This window comes from Carlito syrichta, unplaced genomic scaffold, assembly GCF_000164805.1.
Source record: "Carlito syrichta isolate Samal-C Ts95f unplaced genomic scaffold, Tarsius_syrichta-2.0.1 Scaffold301642, whole genome shotgun sequence".
Classification (NCBI taxonomy): domain Eukaryota; kingdom Metazoa; phylum Chordata; class Mammalia; order Primates; family Tarsiidae; genus Carlito; species Carlito syrichta.
The window spans coordinates 173050-196363 of record NW_007245738.1 but is presented as its reverse complement, the minus strand read 5'-3'; the positions used below and the strand labels follow the sequence as shown (position 1 = coordinate 196363).

Here is a 23314-nt window from a genome sequence, read left to right as displayed (position 1 = left end):
TATGATGTTAGAATTGTTGTATTGCTTTTGAGGAACATAAACCAAGCATAAGGAACAGTGAGATAATTTTGGGATTGTCCTTCCTCATGCTTAGGAAAACGCCTCGTGGGTGGGGGACGCCCCTCACCTACCTGGCTTTGTGCTCACGTGAAAGTCTTGTGATTTGATTGGGATTGTCCTTCCTCATGCTTAAGGAAATACCGGTGGGTGGGAGGGATGTGCCTCATCCACCTGGCCTTGTGTTCACGTGAAAGTCTTGTGATTTAACATGTGATCATTTGGGATAAAAGACTCACGGTTGTCCCAATAAACGGCTTCTGCTCATTTCACTGAACAGTTGTCCACTTTCTTTCTTTCTCTTTCTTCCTCTTTATATCTCTCCCTCCATCTTTCTTTCAATATCTATCCCTACTACAGAATCGGCTTCTGCACTAGACAGAGTCCAGTCTCTTTCTTTCTCTTTATTTCTCCAGAATATGCCCCACCTTCCAGGGACCCTCTAAATCTCTTTTTGGGGGCTGGCCCCCCATAGTACCTCAAAGATGTATAGCATGTACCATTTGTGGCTACCATTACATATAAATCTGATTAAAGATGGAAATTTGTAAGTATATTATCTATACAACAACTTGGAAAAGACTAATTTGCATTCATCTACCCAGAAAAACAAAGCTGTAAAAATATTTCATTTCAGAATAGTCATGAGGAAATGAAATCTACAGAAAAATGAAATATGTAATTACATTAATCATGCAAGCCAAAACATAAAGGTTAATATACTCCAAATGTTACATTTATTAATGTGCAAATAATTTCAAATCAGATTTTGTGAAACTCTTTTCAATCATACTTGACAAATTTCATTTATTTTGAAAAATGCATCAGAAAACAAGGATTTGGATGGTTAGACAATAAAATGTGCTAAGATCTGATGAGCTAGTTTTATAAACTGAGACTACACCATAGTCAATTTGAAGAAAAAAGTATTATGAATAAGTGACCGCTCTTTTTCAATCTCTCTTCCAGTATTTTACTTTAAAGTTTAATAAATCATTCACCAATGAATTTATATGCTATGATATGGAAATACACAAAGTAGACTAACAATATTTGCCATTTTTATAGTTTAGCAAGCTTACATCTATTTTATTGAAAAGGGAATAGCTTTTCAGGTGTAAGCCCAAATGAAAACTAAGGATAAATAAGAAACTGCCCTGGCTAGAGTAAGAATAGGCATCCTGGAGCCCTTGAAGCCCACTGCTGTTTTGCAATGACACAATCTGGAAGCCACAAGTCAATGGAACTGTGATGAAATCTGCACTCCCAAACAGATAACAACTTCTGTGCCAAACAGATGGGAAAAGGTCCTTTAGGTTTCTACTTCAGTGAACTTTTATCTTGCTGTCTTTTATCTTTTTATCTTACCCTAGCTCACAACCTCTGATGGAAGCATGTAACAAGTTAAAAATAGTCTACTTGTACTGTGTCAGCATGGCAAGAAACCGAGTAGACACATGGTGATAGCTAATGTTCAGCCTCATTTTGTTCTAGGAATACATTATTTCCTTTGGGAATTCAATGGATAAAGGAAATTGACTAGAAGTGTAGTAGCCTTAAAATTGTCATGTCACTCAAAACAATCTGTTATGTGATATACTGAAATTTAGCATGGTTCCAGAGATTTATTTCCAATCAACTGATAGTTTATTATAATCAACTCTAAGGCTAACCAGTTATTGACTATTCCCAAATCACTGCTTATGAATAAATGTTTTCCTTTTACCACTATAGTGATCTGCCTCTGTATCTTAGATCTCCTTGAACACATTGATATGTTGCATGGGTACATGACTGATGACAGTTGGAGCATTTGGTGAACTGCATTTTAAGATATTATTTCTCTACTTCTAGATCCAATTAAATAACCATTTAAAAGTTCTTATAAGAGACTATTTACTACTCCCAAATCCAAATCCATAATACTAATTTTTATTCACTCACAAATGAAACTATACATATATCTTTGTTTTCCAAGTTAAAGTCTTCTGATCCAAGATAGAACCCATCCAATGAAGATAAAATTTTAATACCATAGAGTTTCATTTCTATTGAAGTAAATGAGCCTATCTTGCTTAATAATAATATAATTTAACAGGTGTCGGATGTTTACTATGTCATAGGATTCTAAATTGTTTATGTAAATAAATCACTTAATTCCAAAATATAAGGTAAGTATAAATTTCAGCAACATTTTAAAACTAAGAAAACTGATACACTTAGAGATCAATGAATGCACCTGAATTTACATCAATGGTAAGTTAATCTTTATTGACAATCTTCGAAGCTTGGCTCCTGAGTTTCTATTCCTAACAGCTAAGCTTTACTAACTCTCTGAATGAATGGTTACACTAAAATGAATGAGAGAAGGATTAATACTAAGTAGTCAGGACATGCTCATGATGCTGAAATGAGAGTAGTGAGAAGGAGAAAATCTGAAAAGCTGCACATAAAAATAATGAGCGTAGAGGTCACCAAACTCAGAGCATTTCATTCAAGAATGTATTTGCTCACATTTTCTGTCTTGCTTCCAAGTCTGCTGATGAAAATTCTATCCAACCTTAAAAATTTTGTAAACTGTTCACACTTGTAAATATTTGCTTTCTGTTCATCTCCTCGACATTATGGTCTACAGAAGAGATGGGCTCAAGTCTGACTTGACCATCGCTATACCCTCAGTGTCCAGAACAGTGCATGTGAGAGAGTAGACACCTGACAAAGTTATTTTTATTATATCTTACTATATACTGTATTTATATTTGTTTATTGTAAAACTTTCAAACATATACTAATACACAGAGAACAGCATAACACCCCTGTACCCATTATACAGATTCGCTGATTACCAACTCAGAAAACCTTGCTTTGTATATAGTACGATCCTCTTATCCCCATTCACTGAATTATTTCAAAGCATTCTTAGACATTATTTCATCCCATCCATACATATTTCAAATAATTTATTTTAAATAAATAAATGGAGACCCCTATCACACATTACCTGCTTTGAATTCTCTGAATTAAATGGAATATCTCTTTTATTTGAAAGTCCATGGGATTTTATGCCTCTTTTATTTGAGTTTGCTTTGCTGTGTACACATTGTGAACATGTTTTCTAACCATTTTTAGAATCTAGATCCCCAAAGACTGGGACAATAACTTACATACTTTTCCTTTCATACAAGGTTAATCACAGTGTCTTGAACATGGAATCTACTTTTCTGTCTTCTCCCAACAACTTCCAAATACATGTAAAAGAATGCTAAATGTTACTCTTTCTGTTTCCATTTCAGTAGAGAACAAGACAATAGATGTCATATATATCTCATTTTCCAAAGCGTGGTGCTAGACATGAAAAGTGGAAGTTTGAAACCTTGTTTTGAGTCCCAGAGATTGACATCCACCTTGATTATACAAAAGGATTGAGGTTGAAAAGGCTAAAGGAGAGAATTTCTTGGAAGAAAGTTGGTTGGTACTTCCCCATTTATTCAACCTAAGTGAGAGGGGTGTTGGGGCATCCTTGGAGTTGAAAGGATTAAAAAAGCTGGTAGTTGGTCCATGCCTGAGAAATTGGAAGGCAGCCATGCTTGTACAGCAGTTGTCTACCTAGTGGCAGAGTAAGAAGAGACAGTTGCATGAGTTGTGGGCTGTACTTTCACCAAAAGTAGGAAAGGCAAGGTTTCTATCATCTAGAGTAGATCATTCAGAAGAACCCACCAAAAGATCTCAGCAAGGAGTCCGAGACCAGCCTGAGCAACATGGTGAGACCTCATCTCTACAATACAAAAAAAAAAAGAGAGAGAGAGAACCAGGCCTCATGGTATGCGCCTTTGTTCTCAGCTTCTCAAAAAGCTGAGATGGAAGTATCACCTGAGCCTAGGAGGTTGAGGCTGCAATAGCCATGATTGTGCCACTGTACTCCAGCCTGGGCAACAGAGTGAGACTCCAATTCAAACAAAAAGAGGCCAGAGGTTTACCATTAAATGGATGCATCTCTAGGAGACAGGCATTGTCTTGAGTACACAAAAGCCCTAGAGCATCATCTCTTAATATCAGCCACTCCAGAAAGCACCAATGAGAGTTCATAAAATTATCAGTCAAATTATCTTGTTTTAATCCTTCTTTCTCAGTTTTGCTCCATCATCTCCTCAGCTCCAAACCTCCCAACTCCAAGCATAGGGAGTCAGAAACATTGGTGGAAGGATAATGAGCATAAGGTTGGCACATGAACTTGAAATTATTCACATACACACAGCCCACTCTGGGACTCCTAGACAGAAGCAGAATCTAACCGGAGAGAGGAAAAGCTAAGATTTTTAAGTGAATTTCACATTTTTTATTATTGAGTTGGACTGGACATTTTCATTGCCGAATTTAGGCTGTTTATGGAACTAATCAACAATAAAAGATCCTTCAGGCACTAATAGTGACCAAAAAAGTTCTGACAACTGGCCATGATTTCATTCTGGTGACATTCTGAGTGAATTTAATCAAACAACTTCCACTTTTACCATTCTGAGTTTGACTCTTTAAATGTCATGATTACATGCTTAACAAGAGACAACTGATTACTGAGACAGAAATCCATTAAAGAAAGATACAGAAAAAAGTCTCTGTTCAGAAGATGAGATCCCATGCAATTATATCCAAATTAATGGAGAATTTTTAGAAAAGACCAAAATGTGTATATTGACTTGAGATGGATGAATATTTTTCTAGGCTTTAACAGTAGTTAAGAATGTCAAGACTTGAAGAAAAGTTGGTAAAACGTGCATCTCCTTGCTAATGTCTCCTGTATTATAGTCAGCCCTCTGTTTCCATGGGTTCTGCATCAAGAATTCAGCTGCATCTGAGGATTCAACCAACTTCAAATAGAAAATATTTTTTAAAAACAATAAAAAATACAAATTTTTAAAATACAATATAACAACTACATTAAGTCCCCTACATACAAACCTTAAAGTTGTGAACTTTGAGAGATGCAAATGTGCTTTTGCATGTCCAGTCACTTGTTAGCTCACTTATCTGGCATACGTTGTCATGTGTGTGCAAGAAATCGTGCTATAAGATTTAAAACATTTTCTTGGGTTTTGTCTTTTTATGTATTATTTGTGTGATAAGAATTATAAAAATATTACAGCATAGTATATGTAGCTGATTGTGTTAGTTGGGTATCTAAGCTGACTTTGTTGGACTTATAAACAAATTGGCCCTACGAAATGTGCTTTCAGAACAGAACTTGTTCATATGTAGGAGACAATGTATTTACATAGCATTGGCATTGTATTTGGTGTTATAAGTAATCTAAAGATGATTTAAAGTATATGGGAGAATATGCATAGGTTATATGAAAATACTACCCCATTTTATATAAGAGGCTTGAGCATCCTTAGATTTCAGTATCTGAGGAAGGTCCTGGAACTCATTCTCCATGGATACCAAGAGACTATTGTATTTACTATATAGACCCAAACCATGGGATAACTACTCAGGGACTATCATTTAAACAAAAATCATCTGCCAAGAAAATGTACTAGAGTATAGTATTTACCCAGTTGGTACTAGAATGTGGAACCTAAAATGTGACAAATTCTACAGTCCCCTATCATGATCTGAAACCATACTTTTTATTCCTGTCATAAATGAGCAGAAACATTGCAGGTTTTCCCTTACTGAAGATTTTAAACACAGACTTTTGACTTTGGCGGGACTATGTACATGTATTTACCCCTAACACCAATATCTTATCTCTTTTTGCAGGGACTTTCCTACCTAACATGTCTCTAACTGAAGTTCATAGAGCAGTGGTCCTGAACCTTTTTGGCATCAGGGACTGGTTTCATAGAAGACAAATTTTCCATGGACCAGGGAGTATGGGGAATGGTTTTGGGATGATTCAAGAGCATAACATTTATTGTGCACATTATTGTTACGATGATTATCATATTGTAATATATAATGAAATAATTATACAACTCAAAATTTTAAAAAGAGGCACAGAGTGGTAAATAAAATAATGGGCAGCCTACATGCAGTCTAAAATAAGAGTCAGATTCTGACTTACAGTCTACCACCAGATGCAGCTATACAACTGAAGTACATCATTTCACTTGCCACTCAATTTTTGATATGAGTCTGCAAGCAAGTGATTTATTGTAGTCTCTGTGCAGTCAAACTTCACTGCAAATGTTAATCTGTACTTGTAGCTGCTAGTATCACTACCTTAACTCCATTCCAGACTATCAGGAATTAGATTCTCATAAGGAGCATGCAGCCTAGATCCCTCATATGCACAGTTCACAATAGGGTTCACACTTCTATGAAAATCTAATGCCACAGTGAACTGACAAAGGTGGAGCTCAGGCAGTAATACAAGCAACAGGGAATGGCTGCAAGTACAGATAAAGATTCGCTCACTCACCCGCTGCTCATTTCTTGCTATGTGGCCCATCTCCTAAAAGGCCACAGACCAGTACTGGTCCATGGCCTAGGGGTTGGGGACCCCTGTCATACAGTTCTTTAGATTCTAGTTCCACAAAAATGTCCATGGAAATGCATACTATGACATACTATGAGACATACATGATCTTAAAGTTAAGTCAGAAAAAAAAAAGTCACCATTCAGAGTCAATCATAGGTAGAAAATTTTATGATTCATCTTCTTTCTTGCTAATCTTTCAGGCACTCAACTTCACTTTGGACCCACATATTAGCCACTGAAGGGCTATCACCAAGCCACATTCCAAAGTCCCAGATCTCTCAGTTCCCATTAATGCTTATGAAAATTCCATTTCCTCCGTGTTCTGCTATCTCCAGAAAATTACTCATAGATGTCCAATTATACTAATAATTTTTAGACTCCCAGACAATACAGAAGCTCAATTCTAAAAGAAACTGCAGTAGAGAAGAAGAAAGAAGATCTATGACATATAAATGCAAAAAGTATTCTAGGGGTCATGGTGCATTTAGAGGTTAAAATAAAACACAAATGACAGGATTCATTCCACTAGGACTTGAGATGAATGGGAGTTTGGCAAAGTTGTATATACAGTTGGATGAAGGAAATAATGTAGTTGAAAATTATTCTATGAATACTGAGCACTTCAAGTTCCATAACTGATTACTGGGATGGGGAAGTCTTTGATTTTTTAAGCAATCACCAATTCTGAACCAAATATGATAGGCTATAGTTATGTTAACAATGATGATTTTTAGGAAAGTATCATTATTAAGAAACCTGATTGGATAGGTAGAATTTTCAGGGAAAAAAATAAGAAATAGACTGGGCAGGGTGGCTCACACCTGTAATCCCAGTACTTTGGGAGGCCAAGGAAGGTAGACTGCTAGAGCCTAGGAGTTCAAGGTCTGTCTAGGCAACATAGTGAGACCTTGCCTTAACAACAACAACAACAAATTAGCCAGGTGTGGTGGTGTGCACCTACAGTCCCAGCTACTCGGGAGGCTAAGGAGGAAGGATCACCTGAGCCCAGGAGGTTGCAGTGAGCTATAATCATGCCACTGCACTCCAGGGTGGGTGACAGAGTGAGACACTGACTTCAAAAGCAAAAAAGAGAAGAAGAAGAAATAAAAAACAGCCTGGTGGTGTGTATAAGTCATGAAGAACATATTGCTTTTGCAAAAGAAACATTGGAAAAGCAACTGGTTGTCACATTATTAAAATTCAGAACAATCCTGAAACCTGATTGTTTTTAAAAGGAAGTTCATAACATTTAGAAACTAGGCCAAATGTTAAATAAAAAAGGAAAAATTTAATTGAATGCTGTAAGGTCAAGAAGAAAAAAGAAAGACTGAAAATGAAGCGACTTTCCAGCTAGATAATGGGTAAAGGGGAGAAAAAAGAGGTTAGAAAAATTATGACTGGGAAAAATGTCATTGCCTAGGTGGAAATAAAACTGTTAAGTGGTAAGGTACAAAATCTCAGAGATTTTTAAGGCTTCCTATTTTCATCTGATTTAAAAAAATTTAGTTACAGTTGAGGAAAAGGGTTGCCTTATCAAAAGAACTAAAAACAACCCTGGATTATTAAATAAGCATTCTGGAAAATTAACTAAATCAAGATGAGGTAGAAATAACATGGCATGTTAATTTTACTATGGTATTTAACAGCTACTGGCTAGTTTAAGAGTTGTTGTGGAGGTCATAAATTCCTGTAGATTAAGAGAAGTTTACTGGATTATCTATTAATCAAAAGGGAAAAGGAAGCCTTGGTAATTAAGGAGCTGTCACCTGAACTTCAGTGCCCAGAAAGACAAGGACAAATCTTCAAACAATCAATTTGCAATTACGAAGAACTGAAGACAGAGTAGGGACCAATATGTCTTTTAGAGAACAATTCTGTTTCATGATGAAGAGAGAGGTGAGACAGATAAGAGGGATTTTTGAAATATTGGCTATGTGAATTTCAATAACACATTTTCACCTTAATTAGAAATTGTTTGAATTGTTGACCACTATGCTTCAGATTATATGGTATAAATACAGTCTTTAAAATCATTTTAACCAAATTGATTTTGTTTCAGAAAAATTCAATGCTCTTTATACACTAGAGATATTTTGGACATTTTCATCTGCAATCACAAAGGAATTCTACCTCTTTTGATCAGGGCATAGGTGATTTCACCCAATTTTACAGGACTGTCATGATATTGAAATAATCTGTATGGTTCTTCTGTTCTTCGAGGCAGAATGTCTGTGCACATAAATAATATTATCAATCACTTCCTAAAAAATGCTTGCAGAAGAAATCTTGCCAAAATAATACTCCAATCTTATAATGAATTGAGATTACCAGTTTTGATATATTTCTCTCAATTTTGGCTACCAATTTAAGCCTATTGATATATTTGGCATAATTTCTCTAGAATGAACCTTATGAGTATTATATCCCACCATAAAAAAGGAAAATGGTCTATCATCTCCAAATGTGGTACACATTACTTGGTTTCCATTTCCTCAAAATAGAATGGCATTATTTATCTCAACTAACTGCAGGTCTCTGAAATGAATAGCCTAGATCAGGATTGTTCAGAGCTTTTCATCGCTGAGCACTGCTATACTTCATTTTTTTCTCAAGGAGAAAGTGGCTAATAACTTAAAGCTATATTCTATATAAAATCAGAACTTTATATAGACATTCCCTCATATATATTCTGTAGTTCAATATTGAAACATAACCATTAATATTTTAACAAAACTATCAAAAAATTTCTATGAAAATATGACAGTACAAATTGAGGGAATAAATAATACTTTTACAATGTCAATTTTAACTTTTTCAAACATTTGTACAAAATAGAAAACAATGATGGCCCATAATTCTTAATCACTGTGATATCTATTTTCATTAAAAAAAATACATACAATACAAATTAAAAAATAAAATCCTTCCCCACCCAGTACTTTGTCTGAAAGTTAGGCAAATTCACAATTTTCCTGTCATCATCCAAAAATATTCTATTCAAAACCAATCTCAGTATCTATTTCATTTTTCAAATCTGCTGGGAAAATATATACTATCATGTTTCTAGCTACTTTTACTTAATAATTATTTGAAATCATTTCATGGTAGCAGATATAAATATGTATAATTCTGACTTCTACATAATATTTCATGACAAATATACCATAATCAATCAACCAAATTTGATGGATGTTTAGATTTTAGCATTGAGTTTCATTGAAAAGAAATCTTATTCTAAGTTTACATCAAGAATTGACTGGGCGATAAATAAAACTACAATTTAAGTTAAATTTCTTAAAAAGTTAAATACACATGATCATCTTCTTAACATCAAATAGGAAAAACTCCTGGGCTCAAGCGAACCTCCTGCCTCAGTCTCCCAAAAGTGTTGGTATTATAAGCATGAGTTACCACTCCAATTAAAAAAAAATTACTAGATCTAAGAAGCAGAAATATTACTGACATAAATACTACAAAAACTCAAAGTACCATGCATGCTGTCACTGCTCTCAGTAAATGCAAGAAAAAAAAAATTATTACCTAACCCTGAATTGTACCCCACATCTTTAAAATTAAAAAGAAAAAGAAAGAAAAAATAAATATTTAGAAAATTCTTACATTGCAAAGAGCACAATGAAACAAGAAGTCTACTCATATAGGCCAAATATGTTATTGTAGTTTAATTACAGTTCTTGTCTTCAATAATTTCTTATATGAACTCTAAATCTCTGTGAGATAGTCACACATTAACTATACACCAATTATTTAATATTTCAGGAATGTAGCTTTTAACTCTAATGAAAATGATTACCCAGTATAATGTAAACAGCTTTTATTATAAACATTTATATTTAAAATTATAGCATATGTTTATCATAGTAAATTTAACTTGTTAAATAACCTTTTTAAATGAACTCATCACTTTTGTGGTAACTAAACCACCTATCTTTATATAGCAGAGGTATTTGCAAGTAAGAAAGCTTAACATCCTTTCTCTTTTTTGTAGATCATTTTGGTTTTTTTTTTTAACAGATTCAAATCCCAAAACTAAAGTATATAAATAAAAAATATACTTTATCTTATACTTTTACAGATTCAGGTCCAAACACAAAGCCTCATTATCCTACATTATATAATTTATCACCAGTACTGGCAAATTAGTAGACTATTCCCCAACCAGTTTTACAGACCACAGAGGGTGAATTTATGCCTTTTTCAAGCTCAGGAGACTAATTGAGAGTATAATCACTTATGGGAAGCAAAGGAAAAGAGCCTATCAAAGAAATTCTAGACAGAGGAAAAAGGTAAAAGTAAAATTTCACTCCTATGTTTGAGAAAAATTGACAACAATACAAATAAACAAGGCCCAAACATACATATATATATATATATATCCTACTATAACTAAGACACACACACACACACACACACACACACACACACACACACACACACAGAGTCTCTCAAACAGACCATTGTAGAATAGACACATTAATATTGCTGAGACACATATCTGTGTATCAATGAATCTTTGCATAGGTATTCACGTTTCCCTGAATTACCTCACTTTCTAATACTCATGAAGTAAAACTTAGAAAACATATGTAATATTTGATGAACAAGGCAGACAGACTGGATAGAAAATAAAAGACATTTAATTTAAAAAACAGATTGTTGGGTAAGTCACAGGTAGGTAGAAAAAAAAAGAGAGAACTTTCAAAATACTGCAGAAGACTACAACATTTTAAACACCTATAAAAAGATAGGAGGTTTTAAAACAAACTAAATATAAGTAGTTAATGTAGACTTTAAACTGTGCGGCAAAGTTGAAAATGAAGTATTTCATTCAAGATTCAGGAAAAGAAAACAAGGGTGAAAGTAGCCATTACGTTTTCACAGACTGCCGCACATAACAAACCTTTTCACAATATCTTCTCCATCCCAGCAGGGAAGTCCATCAGCAGCAGCTAATTCATTAGCACAAAGTTGATCAGCCAGGCCTCCGTAGAACGACCTATACAGTCGAAGGCTGTTGATGAATTCTCTGAGTGAAGAATAAAGAAGACAATTAAACCCAAAAGTCTGTAATAAAGACCATCATAATTGGATATATCATCATGCATAATGTCTAGCATAACACTTTTTTATTGTCTCTGCTTATTTTCTTGTATTTTAAATACTTCTCTAGCCATCAAGACAAAAATACATTATCATTCAATAAAAGAAAATATGTAAGTTTATTCTTTGAATAAAAGTTTTCACTAGGTATGAATCATATGGCTCCAGGTCTAAGAGGCTGTGATTAGTAAATACGGATGCATACACACATACCTCACTTCATTTAACCTTCCTATAACTTCTCGCTGACTGCTGGCATCTAAACCCCATTGATGCTATTTATTTTCTTTTCGACATAGAAAATGTCAGAGGCTCACACCATGCTAATTGGTTGCTTACTGATTAAAAATTTAGTAGACTTGGGTTATTTTCCTATCTGGGTGTTCTCTGGTATCTAAAAATTGAAAGCAATATATCTTTACTAAATACGGCCCAAAATTCAGATGAAGGATATTTAAGAATCATAAAAATAAAATTTCTTGGAAAAAATAATATTCTGTACATTCAATATATTAACATTCAATATATTAACTAAGATGTTTTTCCTCCTATACTACTTCCTTTCTCCATATCAATTATGAGAGAAGATTCAACAAAAAGCAGGGTTTTGTTTTGTTTTAATTTAGAAATCAAAGCCTGTTGAGTTTTAAAACCAAGGCTCTGAATACCAAGAATTTGAGTTTTAGTATTTTAAAGGTCAAGTCCTAAAGACTTAGAATATGTTTTTTTTTCTTTTCTTTTCTTTTTTTTTTTTTACATTAACAAGTGTTTCTGAAGAAGAAATGAAAAGTCCTAGTCTGATACAGAGGAGATGTCTTCTAAATTAGAAGGATGGAGCAGAAGAAATGTCAGAAAGAAAGTAGACTTTAGGCATTCATAAAATAAGCAATTAAGAGGTAGCAATTATGAAAATAGAATCCCTCATTAAAATTAAAAACAAGCTATTTTAAAATGAGAGTAAAAAACAGGGGTGGCTCTAAGTCAGCTGGAGTAATTCAACTTTTAAAAATTAAATATAATTTTGACAACACTGATACTCAATTTCGTTAATTTTATAATTCATTCTTATTGTTTTTAATTTTTTGTTGTTGTTGTTTTGGTTTGGTTTGGTAGAAATAGGGTCTGCTATGCTGCCCAAGTTGGACACAAACTAAATTATTTTTAAAGAACTATTTGTGGAAATTGCTGGAGTTGATCTGTAGGAAGGATAAAAAGGATTTTCAAATATGTAGCATCAGAACGCATAGAGAAAATCAGAAGTTGCTACTGCAAGTTTTGATGAGTATTTTTTTTTGTTTTTGAGTTGAAGTCTCACTCTGTTGCCCAGACTGGAGTGTAGTGGTCGCTCCCGGCCACTGCAGCCTCGACCTGCTGGGCTCCGGCGATCCTTCCGCTGGAATTACAGGCATGCGCTACCACGCCTGGCTGATTTTTTGATTTATTGTAGAGATGAGGTCTTCCTGCCCAGGCAGGTCTCGAACCCGCGGGCTCAGGCAATCCACTCATCTCAGCCTCCCAAAGGCGCGGGATTACAGGCTGAGCCACCGAGCCCGGCTTTGGTGAGTATTTAATCAAATTTTTAGCAAAGCTTGACCATATAAGTAAAACAAAATAGCTGCAAGAAGCATAAATATGACTCAACTATAAATTTTTAAAAAGTTTTATTTTCTTACTAGCACAGAAATTATAGTACATATTTATAACTTTATGTCGGTTTCCTCTACTAAAAAAAATAAGTCCCTCTATGATGGCTATCCCTATTAACTGAAATGCATGAACAAATGTCAATTATGTTGCAGCTACTAAAACATAACTGAGAAGGCAGACTGGTTATTTTAGGAAGGTAAGATCTAAAGAATAAAAGGATGTGTGACTCCTATCCTGAATTTTATTTACTATAAATGATCACTTGTTTGGAATCAAAGAAATGAAGAGGCCCGGCACAGATGGATGGAATGTTGAGACCTTCACATTCATGGTATAAAATGGAATAGTTTTTCCTGTGAACTCCAAATCACCTACTCCAATCTTGGTGAATAGTTCCCTAGGTCTATTTCTTCCTTCACAACCTGATGGTGAAAGCTTTACATCTTTATTTTCCACTTCATGTTCCTGGCATTCTTAGTCCAAGCCATTATCGTTTCTCTCTGGATTTAGTGCTCTAAGATTATATCCCTCCAAACTCTTCCCTTAACAATCACCTCCCATTCTTTGTGAAAGCCAGTTTTTTAAATTCAAATCTGATAGTCCACAGAGTATGTCATTCACTTTCTTAAAGTCCCTCAATGACTATTCTCTACAGAATAAAAGCTAAGCTTCTTGAAAAGTCACCTCAATCTTCAGTAGCAACTCAAACCATACTTTAAGGTCCCACTAAAGTAAAGTACTTCCTGTTTCCTAAACATACCTTTGTACATATTTACTCTGAAAGCACTGTATTCTGGAAGATTTTCACTCATTCTATCAGCTTTCAGTTATTGGTCACAAAGTAATAAATACTATTGTGTACAAAGCTCTGTGTTAGCACTAGGGATTCATTCACAGGTAAAAAGACAGTCTCTGCCGTCTAAGAAACCTACAATAATAATACATTGTTAATAGTGTAGCATTTGAAGTCAGAGAGGAATCAGAAAGTATTTACAAAACAAGGTAGTGCTTCAGTGTTCCATGTGTAACAAGCTAAACAAAACAAAAAGCCAGAATGAGCAAAAGAGGAAAGAAAAGTTTGTGAAGCTTGTGCTTCTGGGAGTGAATTATTGTAAAAAAGGTAGGAAGAGGTCATATTATAATCAGTTTTATTGATCAACATTGACGTTTCTCTTTTATTCAGAAGGCAGTTGGAGCCGCTAAAAGTTTTCTAGCAAGCAAGTACTAGAAAAAGATACAAAAGCTGTGAGTCACTAAGGGTACTATAACTTCAGGGGAAGAAAAATTGAGGTTTTAAGAAAGAGTCTTCCAAGGAGCATCATAGAAAGAGATAGTTTGAAAGGCATTAGGAATCTAGAATTGGTAAGTAAAGTAAGCAAGATGACTTGTGGGGATGTTGTTTCATTCCCTGATATAAGAAATAAAGGAAATCTCACCTTCTCAATGTCCTACACTATACTTAAGATCAGCTTCTCATCTTCTAGTCAATACAGTATTTTCATCTTTTCAAGGCACATATCACTTTCTAGACTCCCATGAAATATATGTGCTTATTAGGCTTTGTTGTTTCTTATCTACCTCCTTGAACTAGAATAAAAAATTCAGGCAGAAAGAATTTAGTTTTGCTTGGTTTTGTTCACTGCTGTAGATCCTAGAGTAGTTGAGGTGTGTTTAGTAGATCCAATTAATAGTTATCAAATTAATAAATGAGTAAAAGCTAAGGAATTAACTATTCCATTCTCAACATGTTCAGTTTGAAATTTCTCTGGAATATACAGATAGAGAAATCAAGTAGAACACTACTTTCAAACTTACTATGTGTAAATGGCATCTGGATATCTCGTCAAAATGCAATTTTAGATTTCCTAGTTCTGGATTAGGGCCTGACATTCTAGGTTTCAAAACAGCACCCAGGTGATGCTGATGTTATTTGTACAAGAACCATAAATACCATTAGACATATACTGTTAAATAGATGACCTTATAACTTAGTGTACTAGACATGCAATGAGAGACCCACCATCCACAAAGGTGGTAACTGAAGTCATAAATATAGATAAAATCTCTCAGGAAAACCACATGAAGTCATAAAAAGTCAAAAGAATTGAAAGTGGAAAGAACAAAGGGAGAATATGTCAAGGTTAAAGCACTATACAAATGAAAGAATGAGTGAATCTTTAAGTTAGAGAGATTCTCCAGTGTAAAATGTCCTTATGAGAAGTTAATTAAAATACTGAAAATGTCTTTCATATGTGATTACCATGATTGTTATAGACTGAATTGTGTCCTATCCCCCACCAAAATTCGTATGTTAAATTTCTAAACCTAATGTAACTGTATTTGAAGATAGGGCCATTAAAGAAATGATTAAAGTTAAATGAGGTCATATGAGCAGATCCTGATCCAATATAATGGGTGTCCTTATAAGAAGAGGAAGAGATATCAGGATAAGAAAGGGAAGAGATATCAGGGATGTGTGTGCACAGAGAAAATGTCATACGAGAACACAAAGAGAAGGTAGCCATCTGCAAGCCAAGGAGAAGTCCCTGGAGAAAACAAATCTGCCAATACCTTGACCTTGAAATTCGACACCCAGGACTGTAAGGAAATCCATTTCTGTTGCTTAAGCCACTCAGTCTGTGGTATTTGGTTATGGCAACCGTAGCAAACTAAAACAATAACTAAAGCATTTGAAGTAGAGTAATAGACTTCACATTTGCTATACTATAAACATTAAAAAGAGGGTAAGAAACTATAAGTGGAAGTCCCAAAAAAGAAAATTAAAGCAGTTTTGTTTGTGTGTATGGTTCTTTGAATAATAAATAAATTGGAGGATACTGGAGTGTAAAAGAGAGGAGATAATAAGGGTTTGTGGTCATTAGCTTGTTCCCAAATATTCCAATTCTCTACCTTCTGGGGACACAGCCCTGTAGAAGTTAGTTTTGGTCATGTGACTTGCTTTGAGTTCTATTAAATATGTAGAAATGATGTATGTTTCCTCCAAACTTAAGCTTAAAGAACCAACATGGTTTGTGCCAGCTTCTGTTTCCTTCTACCGTGATGACTAGCAGTAGTTCAAATGGAGGCCACTCTCCATTCTGAGTGTTAAAGCTAAGGCAACTTAAGCAGTGATCCCAGCTGATCTGAAATGGGCACTGGCTTTGAAGAGAAATATAATTTTATTGTTCTAAACCAATGGTGTGTTGGCGTACTTTGCTACCACATCACAATTTAGTCTCTCTTGATTGATACAATGATTAGAAAAGAAAATTAATAATTGATGGGTCACAAATTTCAAAAAGGAGAGAGAAGTGTTATTGAGTACCACATGTTCTCACTCATAAATGGATCCTGAACATTTATCATAATACTACAAGAAAGGGATTGGTGGTAGCGGGACACTGCTGGGGGGGGTGCTGGGAGGGGGGGGGAACAGAACATCAGTAAGGGTACCTGATCCTAAACCAGGTGAGAACCAGGTGAAGTGAGGAACAATGGGAAGCCCAAACTTCACCAACACGATGATCACTCATCCTAATCCTGTATTGTACTCCACATCTTTAAAAAAAACAAGAAAAAGAAAACACATAGAGTTGTTAGCTCTGGAGAAAATTCTCTGAGACTAAAATAAAGGAAGAAAGTCTGTGAATTTTGAAATAAGTTTTGACTTGGGCAGATAAAACTTTGAGGGGAGATCCCACTTTGGGACACTGTATTCCATGTTTGGCAGTTTTTAGGGCCCGGGAATTAAGAATAGTGTTGCAAAATCAGTTGCATTGAAGAACTAGCGAATATAAATTAGATATAGAAAAAAAATAATTGAGTTAATGGGAAAGGAAGGTGCGAAAGCCCTAGGAGTCATAGTAGGGTCAAGAAGATGTCACAGAACCAATTAATGTTGGTCCTCTTATATGAATTCACACTTCAGTTCCCAGTTCGAAGCTCAGCCTACAACACATGTGACTCCTTTTTCAATTTCACATGAAACATCTCAATGAACAAAATATTATATTCTAAAATAATTCTAAATTTAAGTTGCTGGGAGAGTGACTACATCCACACAATTATTTTTCTATAGTTATGAGAATTTCAGTTAAAATTAGGATCATCATAAATGCAGGGAGATGTTAAAAGTTCCAGCTAATTATCCTTCAGGGACAGTGTTACAAATGTCAGTTGCTCATCTTGGCCTTGAAACATCTCTAGAATGCAGAAATCAAATATAATTATCAAGAGGAACAGTTTAAAAATATTTAAAAGAAAATAGGAAAATGTACCTCATCGGAATATTTATTCAAAACCTCTATGTTTGAGTCAAATAAAAATGGACAATTTCTCATCTGGATTTGCAAGAGTCTAACATTTGGTCCCCTTGCCCCTATTTTGCTCTCCCTGCTTTCCTTCAAGGCATTCCCCATGCTGTAACAAGAACCAGCAGCATTAGAAAGGAGTCATACCACCTCCCTTCTTTTAATTGCTAAACCAATTAGATACAAGATCTCTTGACTCTTTATTCCACGCCTCATTCCACAGTGGTCCCCCTTCTCTCTATTCACACATGCCAGCCACAAACCACACACTTATACACATGTTGTATAAAACATGTCAATTACTGGACAAATTTCCAGGCTTAATATATATAGATAGATTTCTCTACCCAGAATTGCCTTTTCCTTCTACTTCACTCTTGATCTTCTATCCATCCTGCAAGATCCTGCTTAAAACTCACCCCCTCTCTAATTCCTTCCCTGACCAAACTCTGCAGCATTTATTGTTTCATCATTGTTCCTCATCTTGTACTTGCCTGTGGCTATCTTACAGTCCTTGTTATCTGGTATTAAAATTCCTCATTTGTGAGTTGGTCTCCCCAAATAGAGGATGTGCTCTCTAAATGCAAAAGCCACGTCTCCTTCACGTCCCCAGTGTGGATCCTAGTTTGGTACCCAACAGGCACTCAACAAATTATTGCTAAATTAGCCCCAGATGCAGTCCTGGTTTTTAGCACCTTCTGGAATTAGAAGCTCCACAAGGAATAGTTTTACAAAATGAGAATAATAATTCAAAGTTCTTAAAGACCACAGGTAGTCTGGGAAGCTTTAAATTAGAGGATCTACTCCTAGATTGTGGTGAAATGTCACAGATACCTTCCTGGTGTGTTGCATGTAAAAATAGAAGAAACTTACAGGACAGGACTGCAAGCTGGGCCAGACTCTACTAAATAGGCTCAAGACAACTCCTTTATATATGTAATGTCGAAATTAAGATGTAGTGGCATATTAATATTTAGTCACACTGCTGTGTGAGATACCTATCATAATTAATACATCACAGGTATGCTGTATTTTGAAGACAGAGATAGAAGGAGCCTTAGAGATCACCTGTCCCAACAACTCTCAGTCTTATCTGTACATTGTCATCACCAAGAAAACATTTTAAACAAGGAAACATCTAGATTTCTCCCCTCAGACAATCAGATTTATTGGCCTGGTGTCAGAGCCAAGCATTTGGATTTTCCAAAAACCTTCCTAGTGGATCCTAATGTGCCAGGGTTGAGAACCAGTGACTTAGTCTAACCCCCTTATTTTGTAAATAGGGAAAATGAAATCTGGAGAAGTAAAAAGACTTGGGAAAATAGTTAAGTTAGTCATTATTTAGTCAATACAGACCTCAGCATCTTGTTTAATTAATTAACTAAAAATCCCATCACATAGCAAAATCTGGCTGACCTTGGATGTTTGATCATCAAAGTTGAATGGATCTCTCGATAGAAGAATGTTTCCATCTGTTGTTAAACATTTATGAACATTATCACTTTTTAACAAAACATGCTCATTAGTAGATTGTTATATTAGAAAACACAGACACAACCCTTTTTCCTGCCAAAATATGCACTTACGAAGCAATATATTCAGACAGGAGTTATCTACACATTTTGACCAGTCTTAAATGTCTGGTGGAGAAAGCAGGCAGTGGGGTAAATTCTAATCTCTGGCTTACAACCAGCTTTGTAGACTGTGCTAGCACAGTAAAGTAGAAAAAGGCTGGAACACAATTGCTCATTCATAGTCTGCAGCTTTGTTTGCCCTGAGCTTACTGAAGGCAAGAGAGAAACATGGACTGGAATAGTTATTGCCTCATTGCTTTCCATGCTCTTGAGGCCAACACCGCCAGGAAGGACTCCTGATATATCATGTGGCAAAAAAACCAAACACACACACATACACACACACACACACACACACACACACACACACATACACACACACACACACGTGTATATATGTAGATATATATATATAAAAGAAAAAGCAACCCACCCTGAAATAGTTGCTTCTGGGACTGTTGACAGAATGCAACTGGAATGCCCAGTTAAAACTCAGTGACACCTCCAGCTGGCTAGTGTAGTATAATTGACTTTAATCCTTTTTAATTCTAAAAGTAACTCATCTTTTAGTAAGCAGTAAAATAATTAAGAGGTGCATGAAGAGCCAGTTAATATTGTCCCTCCATAGATTTTCCATCCCTCCCACCTGAGGTAACCAATGTTAACAGCCTGATGTTTATCTTTTATCAGCTTTCTCTGGGTGCAAACTAAGAAGCAACCACAGACAGACAGACACAAGATGTTAAATTTAAAAAAAAAGAGTTAGCCATCTAGAAGTGGTTTGGTTTTACAAAACTAGTACTCAGCTATACATATATAGGCAACTGGCTTTCCTCATTTGACAGTATATAGGAGCTTCTATCAGTTTAATAAATATAGGTCTTACTTGTTTTTAATTAACCGAATAGCATTCCATAAACGGGATATAGCAATACCGGCATAGTCTATCAAAATATTTCACTAAGCTAAATTATGTTTTAATTTCTAAAGCTGACATACACTTTCAAACTTTGTTGATCTACTAGGGAGCATTTTGCCTTCAAGCATATGGCACTAATCTATATTTGATTTTGTCTTTTACTTAATTAGACATTGCTGGAAACAAAGCTATGTTCAAAAGGCACACTTCTCAATCATATGTCCCCATCTAATGGGAATTTGTTTCATTTAAAGCATTTATAAATTGTCACATATTGCACTTCCTCTCCTTTTTTCCATTGATTACAACACAGAAGAGACTATTTCTAATTCTGACCAAAACTAATTATCTGAAAAAGTATTGGAGAAGAATCTTATTTTCAAACAGAGCTTTTCTCTGCGGAATGTCTCAGACCACATGTTTCTTTATTTAATGACGTACATTGATTTTTTTTTTTTTACCCTTAAAGTCAGTCCACACATAATACAGGAACCAAATTAAAAGCAGTGCCTAGCACACTGTTTGAAAATATCTGTAGAACAAAGGTCAAATGTGCAGTTTGCTAGTTAATGGCCTGAGGCGAAGTTAAGGTTAATGTGGCACTAATGAGCAGACTCAACCCTGTAGAGATATCGGACCACAGCTGTCAAACAGTAGACATTTAAAATGTCAGTCTCCTGCTCAGCAGAGGAAATATATAATTACATGTTTCGAGATAAGAACTATTTTCTCTTGCTGTTCTGAATCTGTATTTAATTATTTAACTTTATTCTCACCTAAGTTATTCTATTTGACAAAATATTTATAGAAATGTTTAAAACAGAAAAAAATTAGAGTTCTGTTCTACAGCAATAACAATTCTCACTGCAAATTCTTGAAAAGAATTAAATGAATATGGTTAGATGGGCTATAGGGATAGTGGAAGTCTAGTTTCTTGGCCTCTTTCTACATAGACAGTGTGATTCAGGGAGAAATGGGAGTGATGTCAGAAGCAATGCAATACAAGGCACCTTGATCACAAATGAAAATGTGTTTCAAGTACACTGCATTCATATTTGATTAAAAAGAAAAATAATTCTAGAAGAGTAACTCATAAAGTCTGCTCTCTGAACCCCACCTGAACCCACTGCTCATTACAGAAACTATGACCTAAATATCAGCACCATTCTCAAAGGGAAGGATTCCTCCTCCATCCCCCTACCCCTCACCCAACCGCCGCTAAGTGATTCCAGGTTTCCCCCTCTGCATAGGAAGTCTTCTCGTTCACATGACATGATTCCTCTTTATTAGAGGATTTACTGTGATTTTTCAATAAAGCTAAAGGGTTTAAGGTGGTAGGCTGAGGAGCAACAGGGGTAGTAATGGGAAGGAGAAAAGGAAAGAAGCACAGAAAATACACTCATATCCTTAGAGACCCCTTGCCAGAGGGCTCGTTTTGGACAGGTGCTTCGTGTTTAGCATGTTCTTGTAATTTTATACAAACCCTAACCTGAAAGTTCATAGCCATCTGTACAATTAGGAAAGATGCCTCTATTCCTCACTTTTCAATGACCTTCCAAACCCAACATATTACCGCTTAATGTCCTAGTAAAAAGCACCCTTCCTGAAAGCATCCGCCTCTAAAAAGAGTTATTTAAACCTGTTGTCAAAATCAGGTTTTCAAAACTAGCTCTAACATCGTTTCCCATGTTGTAAAAATGTACTTTAAAAAGCACTGACTCTGTTCTCCATAAAGGACTTTAAACAAAGACTTCAATCCATTTACAAAAATAAACACTAGGTCAAGTGTTCAAGGTTTAAAATAAATCAGATATTACTATGAAAATTGGGCATCCCTTCCAAAAAAGATGTGATATAATTTCTCTACCTCTTACAACTTTTTATTCATTTGAATTAAAACTTGCAATTAATTATTTAGTTCTATAGTTTAAAGAAGCATGCTATTAATCTTTTCAGTTTGCATTTCTATGATTCCAATCCATACTATTCACACAAAGTATTATTATTGAGTACATATATTCTGAAATTCGGTACTTTATGTTAAATCTTGAATAGTCCTTCTTTGGCAGTAAGGTATTTTCTGTGGCAGTCAACATTTTAACAATAAACTTTTTTTATTTTTTTATTTTTATTTTTTTTTGAGTTGGAGTCTCACTCTGTCACCCAGACTGGAGTGCAGCAGCCTCGACCTGCGGGACTCCGGCAATCCTTCCGCCTCAGCCTTCCGAGTAGCCGGAATTAATAAGCTTTATTTTTATGAGATAAGAACATAATCTAGACAATACTTTCTTCTCTCTACATTGGCAGAACGTTAAGAAAATACTCCCCCTCTTCTAGTTTGTAAGTGAATTATCTTCTTTCTCTCTCCTTTTTTTTTTCTTCTTCATTTTTGTGATTACAATCATATAGTACTGGTTACCTCCACTCACAAATTTATCTGATTGATGGACAATATATACCTAGTACAAAGTGGTAATGCTTGTATTTTCAAATATTCTCTATTTTTCATTCCAAGTACTTGTATCTCTGGACTCTGGTATAAAGACAGGCTTTAAGGTTAGCAAAGCTATAATTAACAAGGCTCAGAGAAAATAGAAATTTTAGTCATCAATTTTATTCCTATTATTCTGGTAATTTCCATTTTAAAAATATTACTGTTGAACATTACATGTAACCCAGGTATTGTTTTATTCCCAATTTCTGGCGGGTAACATAGACTATTACTGACCAGGGGTAATTAGTGTATAATCACCTTACTTAATTATGACCTGTGAAATGTTTCTATGTTACAGGAATTATAGTAATGTATGCTTCCATTATGATTATTCAGATGCATATTTTTATATAAGGCTTAGCTTATACTGAAAAATGAAAACAAAAAGAATATTATAAGATTCATTCAGACAAAATGAATCTTATTTTTGAGAAGGGCACTTAATTTAAAAGTTTATAACTCTACAAATATGGACCTAAACCAATAAACTTCCTTCACCTTCTCCTTTGTGACACTTCCAAGTAAAACAGGCTACATATGATTCTACAGATCATGGCAAAGCTCTGTGCCCTAGAAATAGTTTATCTGATTTGCGTTTTGGAGTGGAGATGGAAAAAGGAAAAGGAGTGTCTCTGTTAAATGAGGTAATACATTTTTGATACATACTTTTTCTACTAGCTTGTGGACAATTGCAGGGGAAATGGCAGTTTTCCA

General features: G+C 35.0%; 1 protein-coding gene across 1 annotated transcript in view; it reads right to left on the bottom strand.

Annotated features, from left to right (window-relative positions):
- Positions 1-23314, bottom strand: part of GPC5 (glypican 5) — a gene marked incomplete at its 3' end in the record, with an annotated part of 277658 nt that overhangs the window by 133025 nt on the left and 121319 nt on the right. Inside the window, exon 4 of the mRNA XM_021710910.1 lies at positions 11457-11582. Coding sequence (XP_021566585.1) covers positions 11457-11582 — 126 coding nt within the window. The remainder of the gene's footprint in view (positions 1-11456; positions 11583-23314) is intronic.